Source organism: Salmo salar, chromosome ssa18 (genome assembly GCF_905237065.1).
Source record: "Salmo salar chromosome ssa18, Ssal_v3.1, whole genome shotgun sequence".
NCBI classification, from domain to species: domain Eukaryota; kingdom Metazoa; phylum Chordata; class Actinopteri; order Salmoniformes; family Salmonidae; genus Salmo; species Salmo salar.
The window spans coordinates 61,839,973-61,857,112 of record NC_059459.1 but is presented as its reverse complement, the minus strand read 5'-3'; the positions used below and the strand labels follow the sequence as shown (position 1 = coordinate 61,857,112).

At 41.5% G+C, this 17,140-nt stretch overlaps 1 protein-coding gene across 35 annotated transcripts in view; it reads left to right on the top strand.

Moving 5' to 3' along the window:
• Positions 1-17,140, top strand: part of LOC106577623 (receptor-type tyrosine-protein phosphatase delta) — a 645,315-nt gene that overhangs the window by 612,437 nt on the left and 15,738 nt on the right. For all 35 annotated transcript variants that reach the window (XM_014155859.2, XM_014155852.2, XM_045701361.1 and 32 more), the window contains 4 exons: positions 5,420-5,543; positions 8,369-8,544; positions 14,299-14,418; positions 14,686-14,840. In XM_014155859.2, coding sequence (XP_014011334.1) covers positions 5,420-5,543; positions 8,369-8,544; positions 14,299-14,418; positions 14,686-14,840 — 575 coding nt within the window. The remainder of the gene's footprint in view (positions 1-5,419; positions 5,544-8,368; positions 8,545-14,298; positions 14,419-14,685; positions 14,841-17,140) is intronic.

Below are 17,140 nucleotides of genomic sequence, written 5' to 3'. Positions count from 1 at the left end.
ACCCCAAGCATACTTCCAAAGTTGTGGCAAAATGGCTTAAGGACAGTAAAGTCAAGGTATTGGAGTGGCCATCACAAAGCCCTGACCTCAATCCCATAGAAAATGTATAGGCAGAACTGAAAAAGCGTGTGCGAGCAAGGAGGCCTACAAACCTGACTCAGTTACACCAGCTCTGCCAGGAGGAATGGGCCAAAATTCCCCCAACTTATTGTGGGAAGCTTGTGGAAGGCTACTCGAAAGGTTTGACCCAAGTTAAACAATTTAAAGGCAATGCGACCAAATACTAATGGAGTGTATGTAAACTTCTGACCCACTGGGAATGTGATGAAAGAAATAATAGCTGAAATAAATAATTCTCTCTACTATTATTCAGACATTTCACATTCTTAAAATAAAGTCTAACTGACGTAAAACAGGCAATTTTTACTAGGATTAAATATCAGGAATTGTGAAAAACTGAGTTTAAATGTATTTGGCTAAGGTGTATGTAAACTTCCGACTTCAACTGTTTACACACTACCGTTCAAAAGAATGCAGTCACTTAGAAATGTCCTTGTTTTTGAAAAAAAAAAAAAAACTTTTTGACAATAACATCAAATTGATCAGAAATACAGTGTAGACATTGTTAATGTTGTAAATGACTATTGTAGCTGGAAACGGCTGATTTCTTATGGAATATCTACATATGTGTACAGAGGCCCATTGTCAGCAACCATCACTCCTGTGTTCCAATGGCACGTTGTGTTTGCTAATCCCACAGCTGAAAACTGTTGGGCTGATTAAAGAAGCAATACAACTGGCCTTCTTTAGACTAGTTGAGTATCTGGAGCATCAGCATTTGTGGGTTTGATTACAGGCTCAAAATGGCCAGAAACAAATAACTTTCTTCTGAAACTTGTCAGTCTATTCTTGTTCAGAGAAATGAAGGCTATTCCATGCGAGAAACTGCCAAGAAACTGAAGATCTCGTAGAACACTGTGTACTACTCCCTTCACAGAACAGCGCAAACTGGCTCTAACCATAATAGAAAGAGGAATGGGAGGCCCCGGTGCACAACTGAGCAAGAGGACAAGTACATTAGAGTGTCTAGTTTGAGAAACAGACGGCCTCACAAGTCCTCAACTGGGAGCTTCATTAAATAGTAGCATTAACTGGGAGCTTCATTAAATAGCAAAACACCAGTCTCAACGTCAGCAGTGAAGAGGCTGGCCTTCTAGGGATGCCGCGATGCTGGCCTTCTAGGTAGAGTTCCTCTGTCCAGTGTCTGTGTTCTTTTGCCCATCTTAATCTTTTATTTTTATTGACCAGTCTGAGATTTGGCTTTTTCTTTGCAACTCCTCCTAGAAGGCCAGCATCCCGGAGTCACCTCTTCACTGATGACGTTGAGACTGGTGTTTTCCGTGTACTATTTAATGAAGCTACCAGTTGAGGACTTGTGAGGCGTCTGTTTCTTCAATGCTGGGGGAAGCTAACACAATGTGCCATTGGAACACAGGAGTGATGGTTGAGAATAATGAGCCTCTGTACGCCTATTTGGATATTCCATTAAAAATCTGTCGTTTACAGCTACAATAGTAATTTACAACATTAACAATGTCTACACTGTATTTCTGATCAATTTTATATTATTTTAATGGACAATAAATTAGCTTTTCTTTCAAAAACAAGGACGTTTCTAAGTGACCCCAAACTTTTGAACAGTAGTATATATATATTTTTACATTTCTTCACATTTTCAAACATTACATTTATATTTTCCAACAGGGCTATATATTTGGGTGCGTTTTTTTTCTCGCCTGAGTAGCCTCGTTTCACTTCCAAAATTAAACCATCTAGTGTTCAGCGAAATAACAACACAATGTCAAATACAGGTAGCCTAGTCAAATAATTAACATCCAATCACATTAACCGTTACTTTCTCGCGGGAAACCTTTACTCTTGCACTGACATTTGTAAACGAAACATGACAATTAGAAAAATAAGCCACAGGAGTTTTTTGAGCGAGAATAAAGATGACTTTCGAGTGGTAAGACATGTATAAAAGCAACAGATACCATTAATAAGAAGGGGCTAGAAGTGTCTTATATGGTGAGCTACCGAGTGGCTAGGACAGGCAAGCCCCATACTATTGTGGAGGACTTAATACTTCCTGCTGCTTGGATATGGCTGGGACAATGCTGGGGGAAAAGGCCAAAAAAACTATACAGACAATATGTTCATCAAACAACACTGTTTCACGTTGCATCAGTGACATGGCAGGAGATGTTTTGAAACAATTACTGCTTCGCATACAAGTCAGTGAATTATATGCTTTACAGCTGGATGAGTCAACAGACGTGGCGGGCCTGGCGCAGCTCCTGGTATATGTCCGTTACGTTAATGGGGGTCAATTAAGGAAGACATCCTCTTCTGCAAACCACTGGAAACCAGGACAACATGAGAGGATATTTTTAAAGTACTGGACAGCTTTGTGACATCACATGGATTTTGGTGGTCAAGATATGTTGGTATCTGGATGCGCAAAAGCCAATGTAGGGAGACATAGTGGAGTGGTAATGCGCGTGCAAGCAGTTGCTCCTGACACTACTTGGGTACACTGCAGCATCCACCGAGAGGCTCTTGCTGCCAAGGGAATGCCTGACAGCTTTAAAGACGTTTTGGACACTACAGTGAAAATGGTTAACTTGGTTAAGATGGTTAAATGGTTAAGACCCATAAACTCTTGTGTATTTTCTGCATTATGCAATGATATGGGCAGCGACCATGTAACACTTTTACAACATACAGAAGTGCACTGGTTATCAAGAGGCAAAGTATTGACACGTTTTTTTAAATTGTGAGACGAGCTTAAAGTTTTCTTTACTGACCATAATTTTCCCTTGTCTGACCGCTTGCATGATGACGAGTTTCTCACATGATTGGCCTGTCTGGGTGATGTTTTTTCTCTCCTGAATGATCTGAATCTAGGATTACAGGGACTCTCCACAACTATATTCAATGTGCGGGACAAAATTGAGGCTATGATTAAGAAGTTGGAGCTCTTTTCTGTATTCATTAACAAGGACAACACACAGGTCTTTCCATCATTGTATAATTTATTTTGTGCGCAAATGAACTCAAGCTTATGGACAATGTCAAATGTGATATAGAGAAGCACCTGAGTGAGCTGGGTGCGCAATTACACAGGTACTTTCCCAAAATGGACAACACAAACAACTGAATTCGTTATCCCTTTCATGCCCTGCCTCCAGTCCACTTATCGATATCTGAACAAGAGAGCCTCACCGAAATTTCAACAAGCGATTCTGTGGAAATTGAATTTAATCAGAAGCCACTGCCAGATATCTGGATATGGCTGCGCTCAGAGTATCCTGCCTTGGCAAATCGCGCTGTTAAGACACCGATGCCCTTTGCAACCACGTACCTATGTGAGAGTGGATTCTCGGCCCTCACTAGCATGAAAACTAAATACAGGCACAGACTGTGTGGAAAATTATTTAAGACTGAGATTCTCTCCAATACAACCCAACATTGCATATGTTATGTGCATCCTTTAAAGCACACCCTTCTCATTAACCTGTGGTGAGTTATTCACAATTTTTTGATGAACAAATAAGGTTTTATATGTAAGATGGCTAAATAAAGAGCAAAATTATTGATTATTATTATATTATTATTTGTACCCTGGTCCTATACGAGCTCTGTCACTTCCCACGAGCCGGGTTGTGACAAAAACTCACACTCATTCTTATGTTTAATAAATGTATCGTATAGTGTGTGTGTGGCAGGCTTACAATGATGGCAAAAAAACAACATTTGAAAGTGCGCTGACCCTGGTGCTAGAGGTTGAGAGAAATGTACAGTATATTTATGGGTCGGAAAATGGATGTGTCAAATGGTCGTGTCCCTCTTCTCCATTTCATAACCAGACTGACCAGTGTACTGTACATGCATGTGAGCATATTATTGGAAACTGATGGAATGATGCCGACAGAATGCGCCAACCAGCCTTGGTACAGCTAAATTTAACAGCGCTTGTCACTTACACAAAATGTCTGTAATGCTACATGTCAAAATAACCCAGGATGAGTTGGAAAATAGTTGTTAAGGCAGATGAACGCAGACCTAGAGTTTCAAACTGAGATTCCTAAAGAGTTTAAATACTGTCAAGCTTAAAGGGATAGTTCCCCCAAATTACAAAATGACATATATTGGGGATATTGACTTGCATTGGCTTTGTTCCACAAATGTTAAAACATTCGAATTTGGAGACAGTGGCCAGGTTAACAAAACCAAAGCATGGATTGTTGTCATACCTTGTCCATAGACTGCTTACAGGGCAAGTAAATCAAATCAAATTGTATTTGTGAAATGCTTTCATAAACAACAGGTGTAGACAGACATTACGGGCCCTTCCCAACAAAGCAGAGAGACAAAATATAAAAATAATAACACAAGGAATAAATTCACAATGAGTAACGATAACTTGGCTATATACACAGTGTACCAGTACCGAGTCAATGTGCAGGGGTACGAGGTAATTGAGGTAGATTTGAAAATATAATCTCAGTGCAAGAGGCGTCACTACAGTCCCTGGTTCGAATCCAGGCTGTATCACATCTGGCCGTGATTGGGAGTCCCATAGGGCGTCTCAAATGGCCCGGCGTCATCTGGGTTTTGCCGGGGTAGGCTGTCATTGTAAATAACAATTTGTTCTTAACTGACTTTCCCAGTTAAATAAAGGTGAAATAAAAGATAATAAACAGTAACAGCAGCATATGTGATGAGTCAAAAGACTTAGTGTGAAAAGGGTCAATGTAGGTAGTCCGGGTAGCTATTAGTTAAATAGTTTCCCTATAGCTACCAGGACGAACTATTCAGCAGTCTTATGGCTTGGGGGTAGAAACTGTTCAGGGTCCTGTTGATTCCAGACTTGGTGCATCGGTAGCTGTGCGGTAGCAGAGAGAAGAGTCTATGACGACTTGGGTGGCTTGAATCTTTGACATCTTTTAGGGCCTTCCTCTGACACCTCCTTTATAGAGGTCCCGGATGTCAGGGAGTTTTTTCCCAGTGATGTACTGGGCCGTACGTAAACCCTCTTCAGTGCCTTGTGGTCGGATGCCAAGCAGTTGCCATATCAAGCGGTGATGCAGCCAGTTAAGATGCTCTCAATGGTGCAGCTGTCAAACTTTTTGAGGATCTGAACTGATATGTACTTTTGTAATTTGTGTAAACTATCCCTTTAAATGTGTCTAAAGGAATCTACACAGTGCTTCAAAATAGCTTTTTTGCTATTATTGATCCAAGTTTGAATCCATAGTCCTTGTCTGGGAAATGGAGCTAAATGGTGGTATTGAGCAAAATATACTACTGTAAGTGATGAAGGAAAGTAATGAATATAATCTCTCTCTACTTGCAGTCCATCGATCCCGGGCAGCAGTTCACGTGGGAACACTCCAACCTGGAAGTCAACAAACCAAAGAACAGATATGCTAACGTGATAGCATATGACCACTCCAGAGTCCTGCTATCGGCTATTGACGGTAAGCAGCTCTCCCCTTGCCTTGAATTGACTGTCGTGTGACTGTCTACTTCTATACAGTACCAGTGTCTTCTGTGCCCTAGGAGTACTAGCATACACTGAGCTATGGTATCTAGGGCTATGACGGTCATGGAATTTGGGGTAACAATTATTTGTTACGCACACACACACACACATACACATACACATGCATACAGTACATACTAATTAACCAATTCCATTGAATATTTCTCATAGAGAGAAAACATTTTAAAAAAAGAACATAAACAAACTGGCTCTTCCGGGCCAGTAAATGGATGCTAATGGGAAGAAAACTGATAAATAAAGACGTTCAGAGTCCCTTTGCAGTCTCCCAGAAAGCTCATGCAGCTGAGAGTGTTGATGGACCCCATTAACTAGCCATAAACACACATCTGTGCGGCAACATCGAAGCCTTCGCGAGGGAGGAAACCGCTACTCTGCCAGACAGGCTTGTGGGACTTCCCCCTGGAGCTCCAAACAAAGACTTTGGCAACCAGGACTTCTTAGATGAAGTTATTTAGGCGTAAGGGACATGTCTGTATAAGTTGCTCACCAACCTAGCGACTGACTGTCAGGATTGGGATGGAGGACGTTTTCCTCGGGTGCTTTTAGAATACCCTGAAGTGTGTGGTAGGCTATTAGCATTGACTGTATAGAGGGGAATTGGGTGATACTTAACTTGAACCCTCTGTTGTTATAAGCCCACATAACAAAGTCATGATAGTGTTATAACAGATGTCATAAACAGTCATGTCAGATGATTGTAACTGACACAACACATTCAGCATCATCTATTGACTCATAGTCATTAATCGTGTCCACAACATGTTGTTATAGTTGTGTTCCATAAGCCAGACATGAATACCACTTGATTTATTCCTTTTTACACTGCCACAGGTCTTTAGTTGGTCAACCGACGTGTCCCCCCCCCTCCCTCCCCACTTTGAACTCCGAACGATTCATCAAAATTTGTCTCTTTTCATTGTAACATTCCTCACCAGATGAATGCACGTTATGTAAGCAAACATCTGTATAGTCAGTTTTCCACTATGCTCTGCTCCAAAGCTGTCCCTGGACTTTATTTGTAACTCATTTGAGACGCAGTTCAAAGTGGACCAACTTGAGTCACTGGCCAGCTGTTTCTCAAAAGGTCAGTGCAGCTAAAATGGAGAAATCACAACATAACCTAATTACGGTTTTCTGTGCTTGATCGAGGAGCTTTTAATGTCCAGGTATACTGGTTATTCTCCAATTGTTGGAAAATTATGATACCGTCATAAATTGTGATAGCAGGTCGATGATGTATTAGCAGAGAGAAGCAGACTCATGGCCTCTTTCCTGAGGGAACAGGCCAGCATAGAACTCTAAAAGAGGGCTTTTACCAAAAGTTACTTCAGTGTGGATTATGCCTCGTAAAATGGATAACCATTCAAATTCCAACCACACACACCACTTTTAGCCTATTTTAGGACACATTGCCAAATATGTAGGTGATTCTTTGATTGTTTGCCAGTAAGTTTGATATCTGCCTGTTATTAGTTGTGTTTCTTTTTTGATAACGGTATTAGTTTTGCAAGCAGATGGCTGCGTTTCGCACAAATTCTGAGTGACACTCCGGCCATCTGCAGAGAAACCAAATATGCTTCCAGACACTGTCTTGTTTTCATTAAACCATAATAATGTGTCTTTTTCCTTACACGTCCCTTTCATTTTGAAAGCTGGGGGCTTAATTGTCTTTATCCCTTGTCCATTATGGAAATATACAGCCAGGCAACGGCTGCATGAAAAGGTTTAGCAGGGAAAAGGAAGGGAGGGAGAAAAAAGACGGGTAAGAAATGTCGGGTTTTGAATGAGCTCACATTTTCTTTTCTAGTCTTTTTATTTTTTATTTTTTTGCACTGAATAAGTTACCTGGGAGAAAAAGGGAGGGGTGGATGAAAGGGGGGAGAGTTGGAGCACGGGCGGCTGGCTATGCAAACGTGGCATCCATGCAGATGAGACTTATCTTGGTAGACCATGTGTGCGCTGGGCCCCCAACTGCCAGTCCTGAAGCATTGACTAGCTGTCAGCTCCGTCTTCGCCTCTCCACGGATTGGGAAAAAAAAAAAACTGCTTTCATTTAGCAACCGGTGAGAAAAGGAGAGTAGGTGGAGGTTGTGGAAGAAAAACCGTTTTGCCTGGTTTCGTAGTTTGTTTTTCTCTGTGAGGTTGAGGGGTGAGGTGGGGCGGAGGTTTTTTTTCAAAGCTAAACTTTATCTCCACCTTGAAGTTTCACTGTAGATAGTGGAAATGCTATTTTTGGAGTCATCAAAGTTACATTCAAGAGTATGATAACAATTGACACAGTGATTCAACTAGTTGGCAGCCATTTTGTGTGGATGGATGACACAAAAGGCACACAATGGCAAAGCCTAAATGAAAAACACAGTACACTTAGACTGTATGCCTGGGTAGTTCCTGGCTGAGAAAACTAACTCTGGATTTGTGCCCTTTTAGTCAGAAAGAACTCAGTCAGGATTAAGTGTTGTTCAATGTCAAAACAACTCAAGGTATTGAGTAGCAGGGGTCTGAACCTCTAAGCACTAGCAGAGTGGGACTTCTCTTTTCACAGTACCTGCTAGTCTAGTGGATGGACTAACGCTATTGATCCCAATCAAAGCCAAAGCCACTGTTGTGTCGCTCATCGTTTTTCCCCCGTCTGTCGTACAACCAAAGTTAATCACTCCCCACACACACACACACCACTCCCCCACCCCCCCCAACCAGACACCATCCTTTCTAATCACTTTCCCTCATCTTTCCTAGGTATCCCTGGAAGTGATTACATCAATTCCAACTATATCGACGGCTATAGGAAGCAGAATGCATACATCGCCACGCAGGGCTCGCTGCCCGAGACGTTTGGTGACTTCTGGAGGATGATCTGGGAACAGCGGAGTGCCAACATCGTCATGATGACCAAGCTGGAAGAGAGGTCCAGGGTAAGCACAGATCTGGAATCAGCCCTATGGGATTCATTATTCATTTGATTGTCATGCACAGGTCTAGGTCTGTTACACAGGTCCATTTTATCCTACCCTGACATTAGCCATAGTCGCCGAAACAAAATGGAGTAATTCTACAAATGTACATTTAAATATATGGCAGAAGTGTCATATCATTGGATTTGTAAAGTAGAAAATGTCTAAATGTAATTATGTCTTCATTATATATTCTACCTCAGTCGTCCACATTTTGATATGAGTGTATGTGGTCTGTAAAGCAAACATACTGCAATATAATTTCAGATTCCAAATTAGGTGTAATTCAATTCACCTATCTTCCATTGTTTACTTCCAAGCTTCATTGAAGCAGCAACATCATAGCCTAACCCATGACTCATCATGGCTATCCATTTGCTTCTGTGATGCAAATACAACATTTAACATTTTCCTAGAACTCCCCATTCCTCCTTTCATTCTGTGTTCATATTTCTATGTGTGTTTTGTCATGTTCCTTCAGATGCCCTCATATTTCTTCTCTAAGGCAAGACATCTTGCATTCTGTTTCCAATGGATGTCACTCACTCACTTATTTGCCACAACATGAGTTTCCCTTTTCTTCTTTTTAGTATTAGTGCTGCTATACCATTATTGCAATTAGTTGCATGGTCACTAGGTTAGCCAGCAGCTGGTAAAATGTTAATGCTAATTGTAAAATGTCAGTCATTCGGTACAAGAACCAAGCACACAGCACCTTTCACTTTTTTCAAATTTAAAAGACAAACACTTTGTGTCTGGCACTGCAAGGTCTCTTATGTATGTTTGAAATCACAAAGAAACAAAGACTGCATGGTCTCCACAAGTTGCAAGTTCACTACTTTCACACAATTCCTCCTCTAAAGATCATTCATTACTTGTTTCTCTTACTTGCTTCTTGTCTCTCAAGAGGAGAACAATTCCATGTATTCTACCTTACGGTTTTACTGTATTACCTGGAAGAACTGTCTGAACAGATGTTGTGAATGGATTGCTTTCACTCTTCGCTAGCCTACAGTGCCTTCAGAAAGTTTTACACATTTTGTTGTGTTACAGCCTGAATTTAAAATGGATGGATTTTTGTCACTGCCCTACATACAAAACCCCATAATGTCAAAGTAAAAATATGTTTTTCAATTTTTTTATTAACTTTTTTTTTTTAAACTGAACCCCTTTATTATGGCAAGTCTAAACAAGTTCAGGAGTAAAAATGTGCTTATCAAGTCACATAATAAGTTGCATGGACTCACTTTGTGTGCAATAATAGTGTTTATCATGATTTTTGAATGACCTCATCTCTGTACCCCACACATACAATTATCTGTAAAGTCCCTCAGTCGTGTAGTGAATTTCAAGAACAGATTCAACCACAAAGACCGAGGAGGTTCTTGAATGCCTCGACAAAGAAGGGAACCTTTTGGATGATAAAAAAAGCAGACATTGAATATCCCTTTGAACATGGTGAAGTTATTAATTACACTTTGTATGGTGTATCAATACACCCAATCACTACAAAGATACAGGTATCCTTCCTAATTCAGTTGCTGGAGAGAAAGGAAACCACTCAGGGATTTCACCATGAGGCCGACTTTAAAACAGTTACAGAGTTTAATGGCTGTGAAAGGAGAAAACTGAGGATTGATCAACAACATTGTAGTTACTCCAAAATAGTAACCTAAATGACAGAGTGAAAAGAAGGAAGCATCTACAGAATAAAAATATTCCAAAACATGCATCCTGTTTGCAACAAGTGGCAAAAGTAATACTGTAACAAAATGTGGCAAAGCAATGTGGCAAAGCAATATTGGTAAATCCATTATAACACATTACTGAGTTCCACTCTCCATATTTCCAAGCATAGTGGTGGCTGCATCATGTTATGGGTATGCTTGTAATCGTTAAGGACTGGGGAGTTTTTCAGGATAAAACAGAATGGAGCTAAGCACAGGCAAAATCCTAGAGGAAAACCTGGTTCACCAGACATTGACAGTGAATGTTCGTTCCTGAGTGGCCCGAGTTACAGTTTTGACTTATCTTCTTGAAAATCTATGACAAGACCTGAAAATGGTGTTCTAGCAATGATCAACGACCAATTTGACAGAGCTTGAAGAATTATGAAAATAATAATTGGCAAATGTTGCACAATCCAGGTGTGGAAAGCTTTTAGAGACCTACCCAGAAAGACTCAAAGGGTAATCATTGCCAAAGGTTATTCTACAAAGTATTGACTCAGGGGTGTGAATACTTATGTAAATTAGATATTTCTGTATTTAATTTGCAATTCATTTGCAAAAAAACTTTACACTTTGTCATTATAAAAATGTATGTAATTCATTTTGAATTCATGCTGTAGCAAAACAAAATATGGAATAAATCAAGGGGTAAGGATACTTTCTGAAGGCACTGAATATTGTAGACCCAAGTGCATGTTTTGACCATTGTCTGGTTCTAGTTGTTAGTTGCTTTAGATAATGAAGTATCACATAAGAATGACTCATAGTTTTGTGAATATATACAAAAGCTGCCTCATAGACCTTTGTCAAGCTTTAGCGCATTGTTTGACAACATTTGATGATGAAATATGCTTCATTTTGCTGCTAACTAATGCCCCCATCTTCTGTATCGATCTTTTAGATAATGGTGCCGGAGGGATTGGCTGCCGTTTTACGGGCTCCAAACCAACTGTTCTATTTTGTTCGTTTTTTTTGCATTGTGTGTAACTCATTTTGTACATAATGTTGCTGATACCATCTCTTATGACCGAAAATAGCTTCTGAACATCAGAACAGCAACTATTCACCTCGGACTGGACAAAGTTTTTTTCTTTATTGAGTCCGGCGCTAACGATATACTGCTTTGTCGAGACTAGGTCCAAATCGTGAAGAAAAAACGTAGAAAAAGGGGAGGAGGGCGGGGTGCCTTGTAAGAATCGCCAACGAGTAGGTAAACCCCCACTACCCTACATATTATTGGCCAATGTGCAATCATTGGAAAACAAACTAGACAATTTACGATTAAGACTATTCTACCAACGGGACATTAAGAACTGTAATATCTTATAATTCACTGAGACATGGCTAAACGATGACACAGATAATATAGAGCTTGCTGGCTTCTCTGTGCATTGGCAGGACAGTGCAGCTAAGTCTTGTAAGACGAGGGGTGGGGGTGTGTGTCTATTTGTTAATAACTGCTGGTGCGCTATGTCTAATATCAAAGAAGTCTTGCAGTATTACTCGTCTGAGGTAGAATACCTCATGATAAGCTGTAGACCACAGTATCTACTCAACGAGCTGTATAAGTCCATAAGCAAACAAGAAAATGCTCAAACAAGAAAACGCTCCTAGTGGCCGGAGACTTTAATGCAGGCAAACTTAAATCCGTTTTACCTAATTTCTACCAGCATGTCACATATGCAACAAGAGGAAAGAAAACTCTAGACAACCTTTATTCCACACACAGAGACGCATACAAAGTTCTCCCTCGACCTCCATTTGGCAAATCTGACCATAATTCTATCCTCCTGATTCCTGCTTACAAGCAAAAACTAAAGCAGGAAGTAACAGTGACTCGCTCAATACGTAAGTGGTCAGATGACGCGGATGCTACGCTATAGGACTGTTTTGCTAGCGGAGACTGGAATATGTTCCGGGATTCATCAAATGGCATTGAGGAGTATACCCCCTCAGTCACCGGCTTCATCGACGACGTCATCCCAAAAGTGACCTTACGTACATATCCCAACCAGAAGCCATAGCTAAAGGCTAGAGCTGCCGCTGTCAAGGAGCGGGACACTAATCCGGACGCTTATAAGGAATTCCGCTATGCCCTCAGATGAACCATCAAACAAACAAAACGTCAATACAGGACTAAGATTGAATCCTACTATACCGGCTCTGATGCTTGTCGGATGTGGCAGTGCTTGAAAAGTAATTACGGACTACAAAGGGAAACACAGCTGCTAGCTGCCCCGTGACGCGAGCCTACCAGACGGGCTAAATGCCTTTTATGCTCGCTTCGAGGCAAGCAACATTGAAGCATGCATGAGAGCACCAGCTGTTCCGGATCACGCTCTCCATAGCCGATGTGAGCAAGACCTTTAAACAGGTCAACATTCACAAAGCCGCAGGGCCAGACGAATTAACAGGATGTGTACTTAAAGCATGCACGGACCAACTGGCAAGTGTCTTCACTGACATTTTCAACCTCTCCCTAACCGAGTCTGTAATACCTACATGTTTCAAACAGACCACCATAGTCCCTGTGCCCAAGACAGCGAAGGCTACCTGCCTAAATTATTACTTCCCCGTAGCACTCGTGTCGGTTGCCATGAAGTGCTTTGAAAGGCTGGTCCTGACTCACATCAACAGCTTCATGCCAGAAACCCAAGACCCAATCCAATTGGGTGGGGGTCAATGTAAATACAAGGTGGTGTCAGATGTACGCTTAAAACATGGTCAAAGTCTCCAGTCACCCAAGTCATAGACTGTTCTCTCTGCTACCGCACGGCAAGCGGTACCAGAGCGCCAAGTCTAGGACCAAAAGGCTCCTTAACAGCTTCTACCCCAAGCCATAAGACTGCTGAACAATTAATCAAATGGCCACCTGGACTATTTACATTGACCCTCCCCCCCCTTTGTTTTTACACTGCTGCTACTCACTGTTTATTATCTATGCATAGTCATTTTACAAATTACCTCGACTAACCTGTACCCCCACACATTGACTTGGCACCGGTACCCCCTGTATATAGCCTTGTTATTGTTATGTAATTTTCTTGTGTTACTTTTCTTATTGCTTTAGTTCATTTAGTAAATATTTTCTTAACTCTATTTCTTGAACTGCATTGTTGGTTAAGGGCTTTTAAGTAAGAATTTCACGGTTGTATTCGGCGCATGTGACAAATTTGATTTGTCTCGATTGAGTTTCATCAGCAATATATTAGCTTCCATTGTATGTAAGATGAGGGTAGTACAGTGTATGACGTAAGGCATCTGCATAAGGACTCTTCGAGTTCACTGTGCTTTCCTCTGGCAGCGAAATTACAATACTGTAATGGAAGTAGTGTTTTATTGGCTGTTCGCTGGGCAACAAAAACGCTATAATCATAATAAACCTGTGCCTGTAATGTGATTGGAAAACTGTGGTTAAGATTGTAATTATAGAGCCTGTCGGCTAACAAATAGCACTGTCGGGCTTCAGTGGAACGTCTTAGCTGGGCCTGTTTCCTCCATTGTGAAATCACACAAGTCAGCACAGCAGCGTAGGAAAGACTTGGCAGCCTCGCTTTCCTGTTTGCCTTGTATTGACTTTCCTTTATGAAGCTGGATGAGTATTTGCCAGTTATGTCTATTAGGGTCTATTCTATCTCAGACAGTGATTCAGAGAGTTAGAGGGAAGAAATGGAGCATTGAGGATCAGATCGGATATGGACTTTATTGTGATTCAACAATTGTTGGGGATGTGTAGCAGGGGAGTCCTGCCCATTGAAACTAAGGGGGGCGCAGACCCTCTCAGATGAATTATTTGTACACTGAAAATATAGCAGATATTGGTTATTTGACTCATTATTCAAACAAAGCAAAGTTGGTAATTAGTTCCTTCTCAACAATAATAGGTGCAATGATGCCTATGTATATTAGAAACTGGTTAGAGACAGAGTTGTTAGAAGGTGTGACCAAACCGGTTGTCTAATGTGACGTTTTCTATCAATCTCAGGTGAAATGTGACCAGTACTGGCCCACTAGAGGGACGGAGACCTACGGCCTCATCCAGGTGACGCTGTTGGACACGGTTGAGCTGGCCACATACTGTGTCAGGACATTTGCACTTTATAAAGTACGTTTGATTTCTTCATAACTAATTTAACCTTTATTTCACATGGAAGTCAGACACCCAATTTGGGTTTTAGTTGAACTGAATTAAATGGATAACCCTAGCCATGGGCAGTAGCTTTACTCTAATCCCCTGACATCATTGGTGCAGTGTGGTTGAGATGAGGGACCACGCCTCCTCAAGGTATTGAAGTATTATCGCTGCTGTTTAAAATGTTTCCCAATGTGTGTTCTATACATGTATATAGCCTACTTCCCCTCTGTCTATCAGAATGGTTCCAGTGAGAAGAGAGAGGTGAGGCAGTTCCAGTTCACGGCCTGGCCGGACCACGGGGTACCCGAGCACCCCACTCCGTTCTTGGCCTTCCTCAGACGGGTCAAAGCCTGTAACCCCCCAGATGCAGGGCCCATGGTGGTACACTGCAGGTAAGCAAGGCCCCCCATGATATCATGATTTCACTATCATAGACTATGTTATCCTGCCGAGCTAAGGTCTTCTTGTTACTCATCATTCAAGCGTTGTCACAGATATATATAAAAACACAGAGGGAAAGAGAATGCGACAAGGAAGAGAGAGCGAAGAAAGAGGGAAGAAAGAGGTGGAGGGTAGGAGGATGGGCGAGAGTAGATGACATGAGCTGCATATCACCGACTGAGAGCCAGAGGGAGTTGTCCTACTAGCTTTGTTGGATGTTTTTTTCTTCTCAATCTGAAAGTATTTACTACAACAGAGTAAGGATTACCGGTGTCAGTGCCCTTGGCGAAACGTAAATCCCTTCCTCACACACACACACACACACACACACACACACACACACACACACACACACACACACACACACACACACACACACACACACACACACACACACACACACACACACACACACACACACACACACACACACACACAGACACACACCCAAACACCTGTCCTCCCCACACTAACATCCACGCATCAGCGCTCCATGAGTATCCAGCTTATCCCCAGGGTTATTACAAAATAAAATACAAAATAAAGCACTTACTTCTCACTTCCAATGACAAGAAGGAATAAACTCCAGACAGAGGCAAAAGAAGAATGTAGCCGTCTGCCTCTCTTCAGACTGGGGAGTTATAGGAGGCTCTGGTGTGTGTGTGTGTGTGTGTGTGTGTGTGTGTGTGTGTGTGTGTGTGTGTGTGTGTGTGTGTGTGTGTGTGTGTGTGTGTGTGTGTGTGTGTGTGTGTGTGTGTGTGTGTGTGTGTGTGTGTGTGTGTGTGTGAGACTGTGTGTGTGACTGTGTGTCGTGAGAGAGAGAGAGATAGCTAAAGGGAGAGAGAGGGGGACAGAAAATGAAACTGAGATAGAACATGCAAGAAGATACAAATTTATGTCTGAAAAATGTACAATAAAAAGGGATTACCAAAGAATACAAATTACTACAAGCTGGAGTTAATTAGACCTAGTCGCAGAATCAGTTTCAATTGAAAAAGCCAGACTTTTTACGGCGAACCAGAATGCAGGAATTAATGTCACTCAGAAGATAAAGGGAGTGTAGAGATTCAAATCCGTACGGAAGCATCTCACACAATACCACATCCCCTATGCCTTGTCAGACCACCATTTTGAAAATATATATTGTTTTCATCCCTCCATTCATGTATTTTAATTCTTGCATCAGAATGTTAACTTAAGGCTACGTTCTAATTATCTCTCCTTATCTCTTCCAAAGTGTTCACTTGTTCACTTCCCTTGAAGGAAATGACTGGTATAATAAATATGGAGGGATCTCCCACTAGCCCTGCCTCCACTAATCCAATGCTTTTAGATTTGTGTGTACATAGTGAAAGAGTGCACACTTCAGGAAAAAGGAAATATTACAATGGCGCCGGAGGGGATGGCTACCGTTTTACGGGCTCCTAACCAACTGCTATTTTATGTGTTTTTTTTTCGCATTGTTTGTAACTTATTTTGTACATAATGTTGCTGCTACCATCTCTTATGACCGAAAAGAGCGTCTGGATATCAGAACAGCGATTACTCACCTCGAACTGGACAAAGATTTTTTCTTTATTGAGTCTGATGTGAAGGATATACTGTTTCTCTGAGACCAGGCCCAAATCCCCGTCATTTGCGTGAAGAAAAGACGGAGGTACAGGGGGCGGAGATTGGGGTGCCTTGTGAGAATTTATTGGCGAGTGGGTAACCCGCCTCTACCATCCATTCTATTGTCCAACGTGCAATCACTGGAGAATAAACTGGATGAGCTCCGTTCAAGACTATCCTACCAACGGGACATTAAAATCTGTAATATCTTATGTTTCACGGAGTCGTGGCTGAACAATGACACAAATAATATACAGTTGGCTGGGTTTTCCCTGCATCGGCAGGACAGAACTGCGACGTCTAGTAAGATGAGAGGTGGTGGTGTTTGTCTATTTGTCAATAACAGCTGGTACGCAATGTCTAATATTAAGGAAGTCTTGAGGTAATGCTCGCCTGAGGTAGAGTACCTCATGATAAGCTGTAAACCACATTATCTATCTATTTTTTGTAGGCGTCTATTCACCATTACAAAACGATGCTGACACTAAGACTGCATTCAACGAGCTCTGTAAATCCATAAGCAAACAAGAAAATGTTCATCCAGGTGCCCCTAGTGGCCAGGGACTTTAATGCAGGCAAACTTGAATCCATTTTACATCATTTCAACCTGCATGTCACATGTGCAACCAGAGGAAAAAAA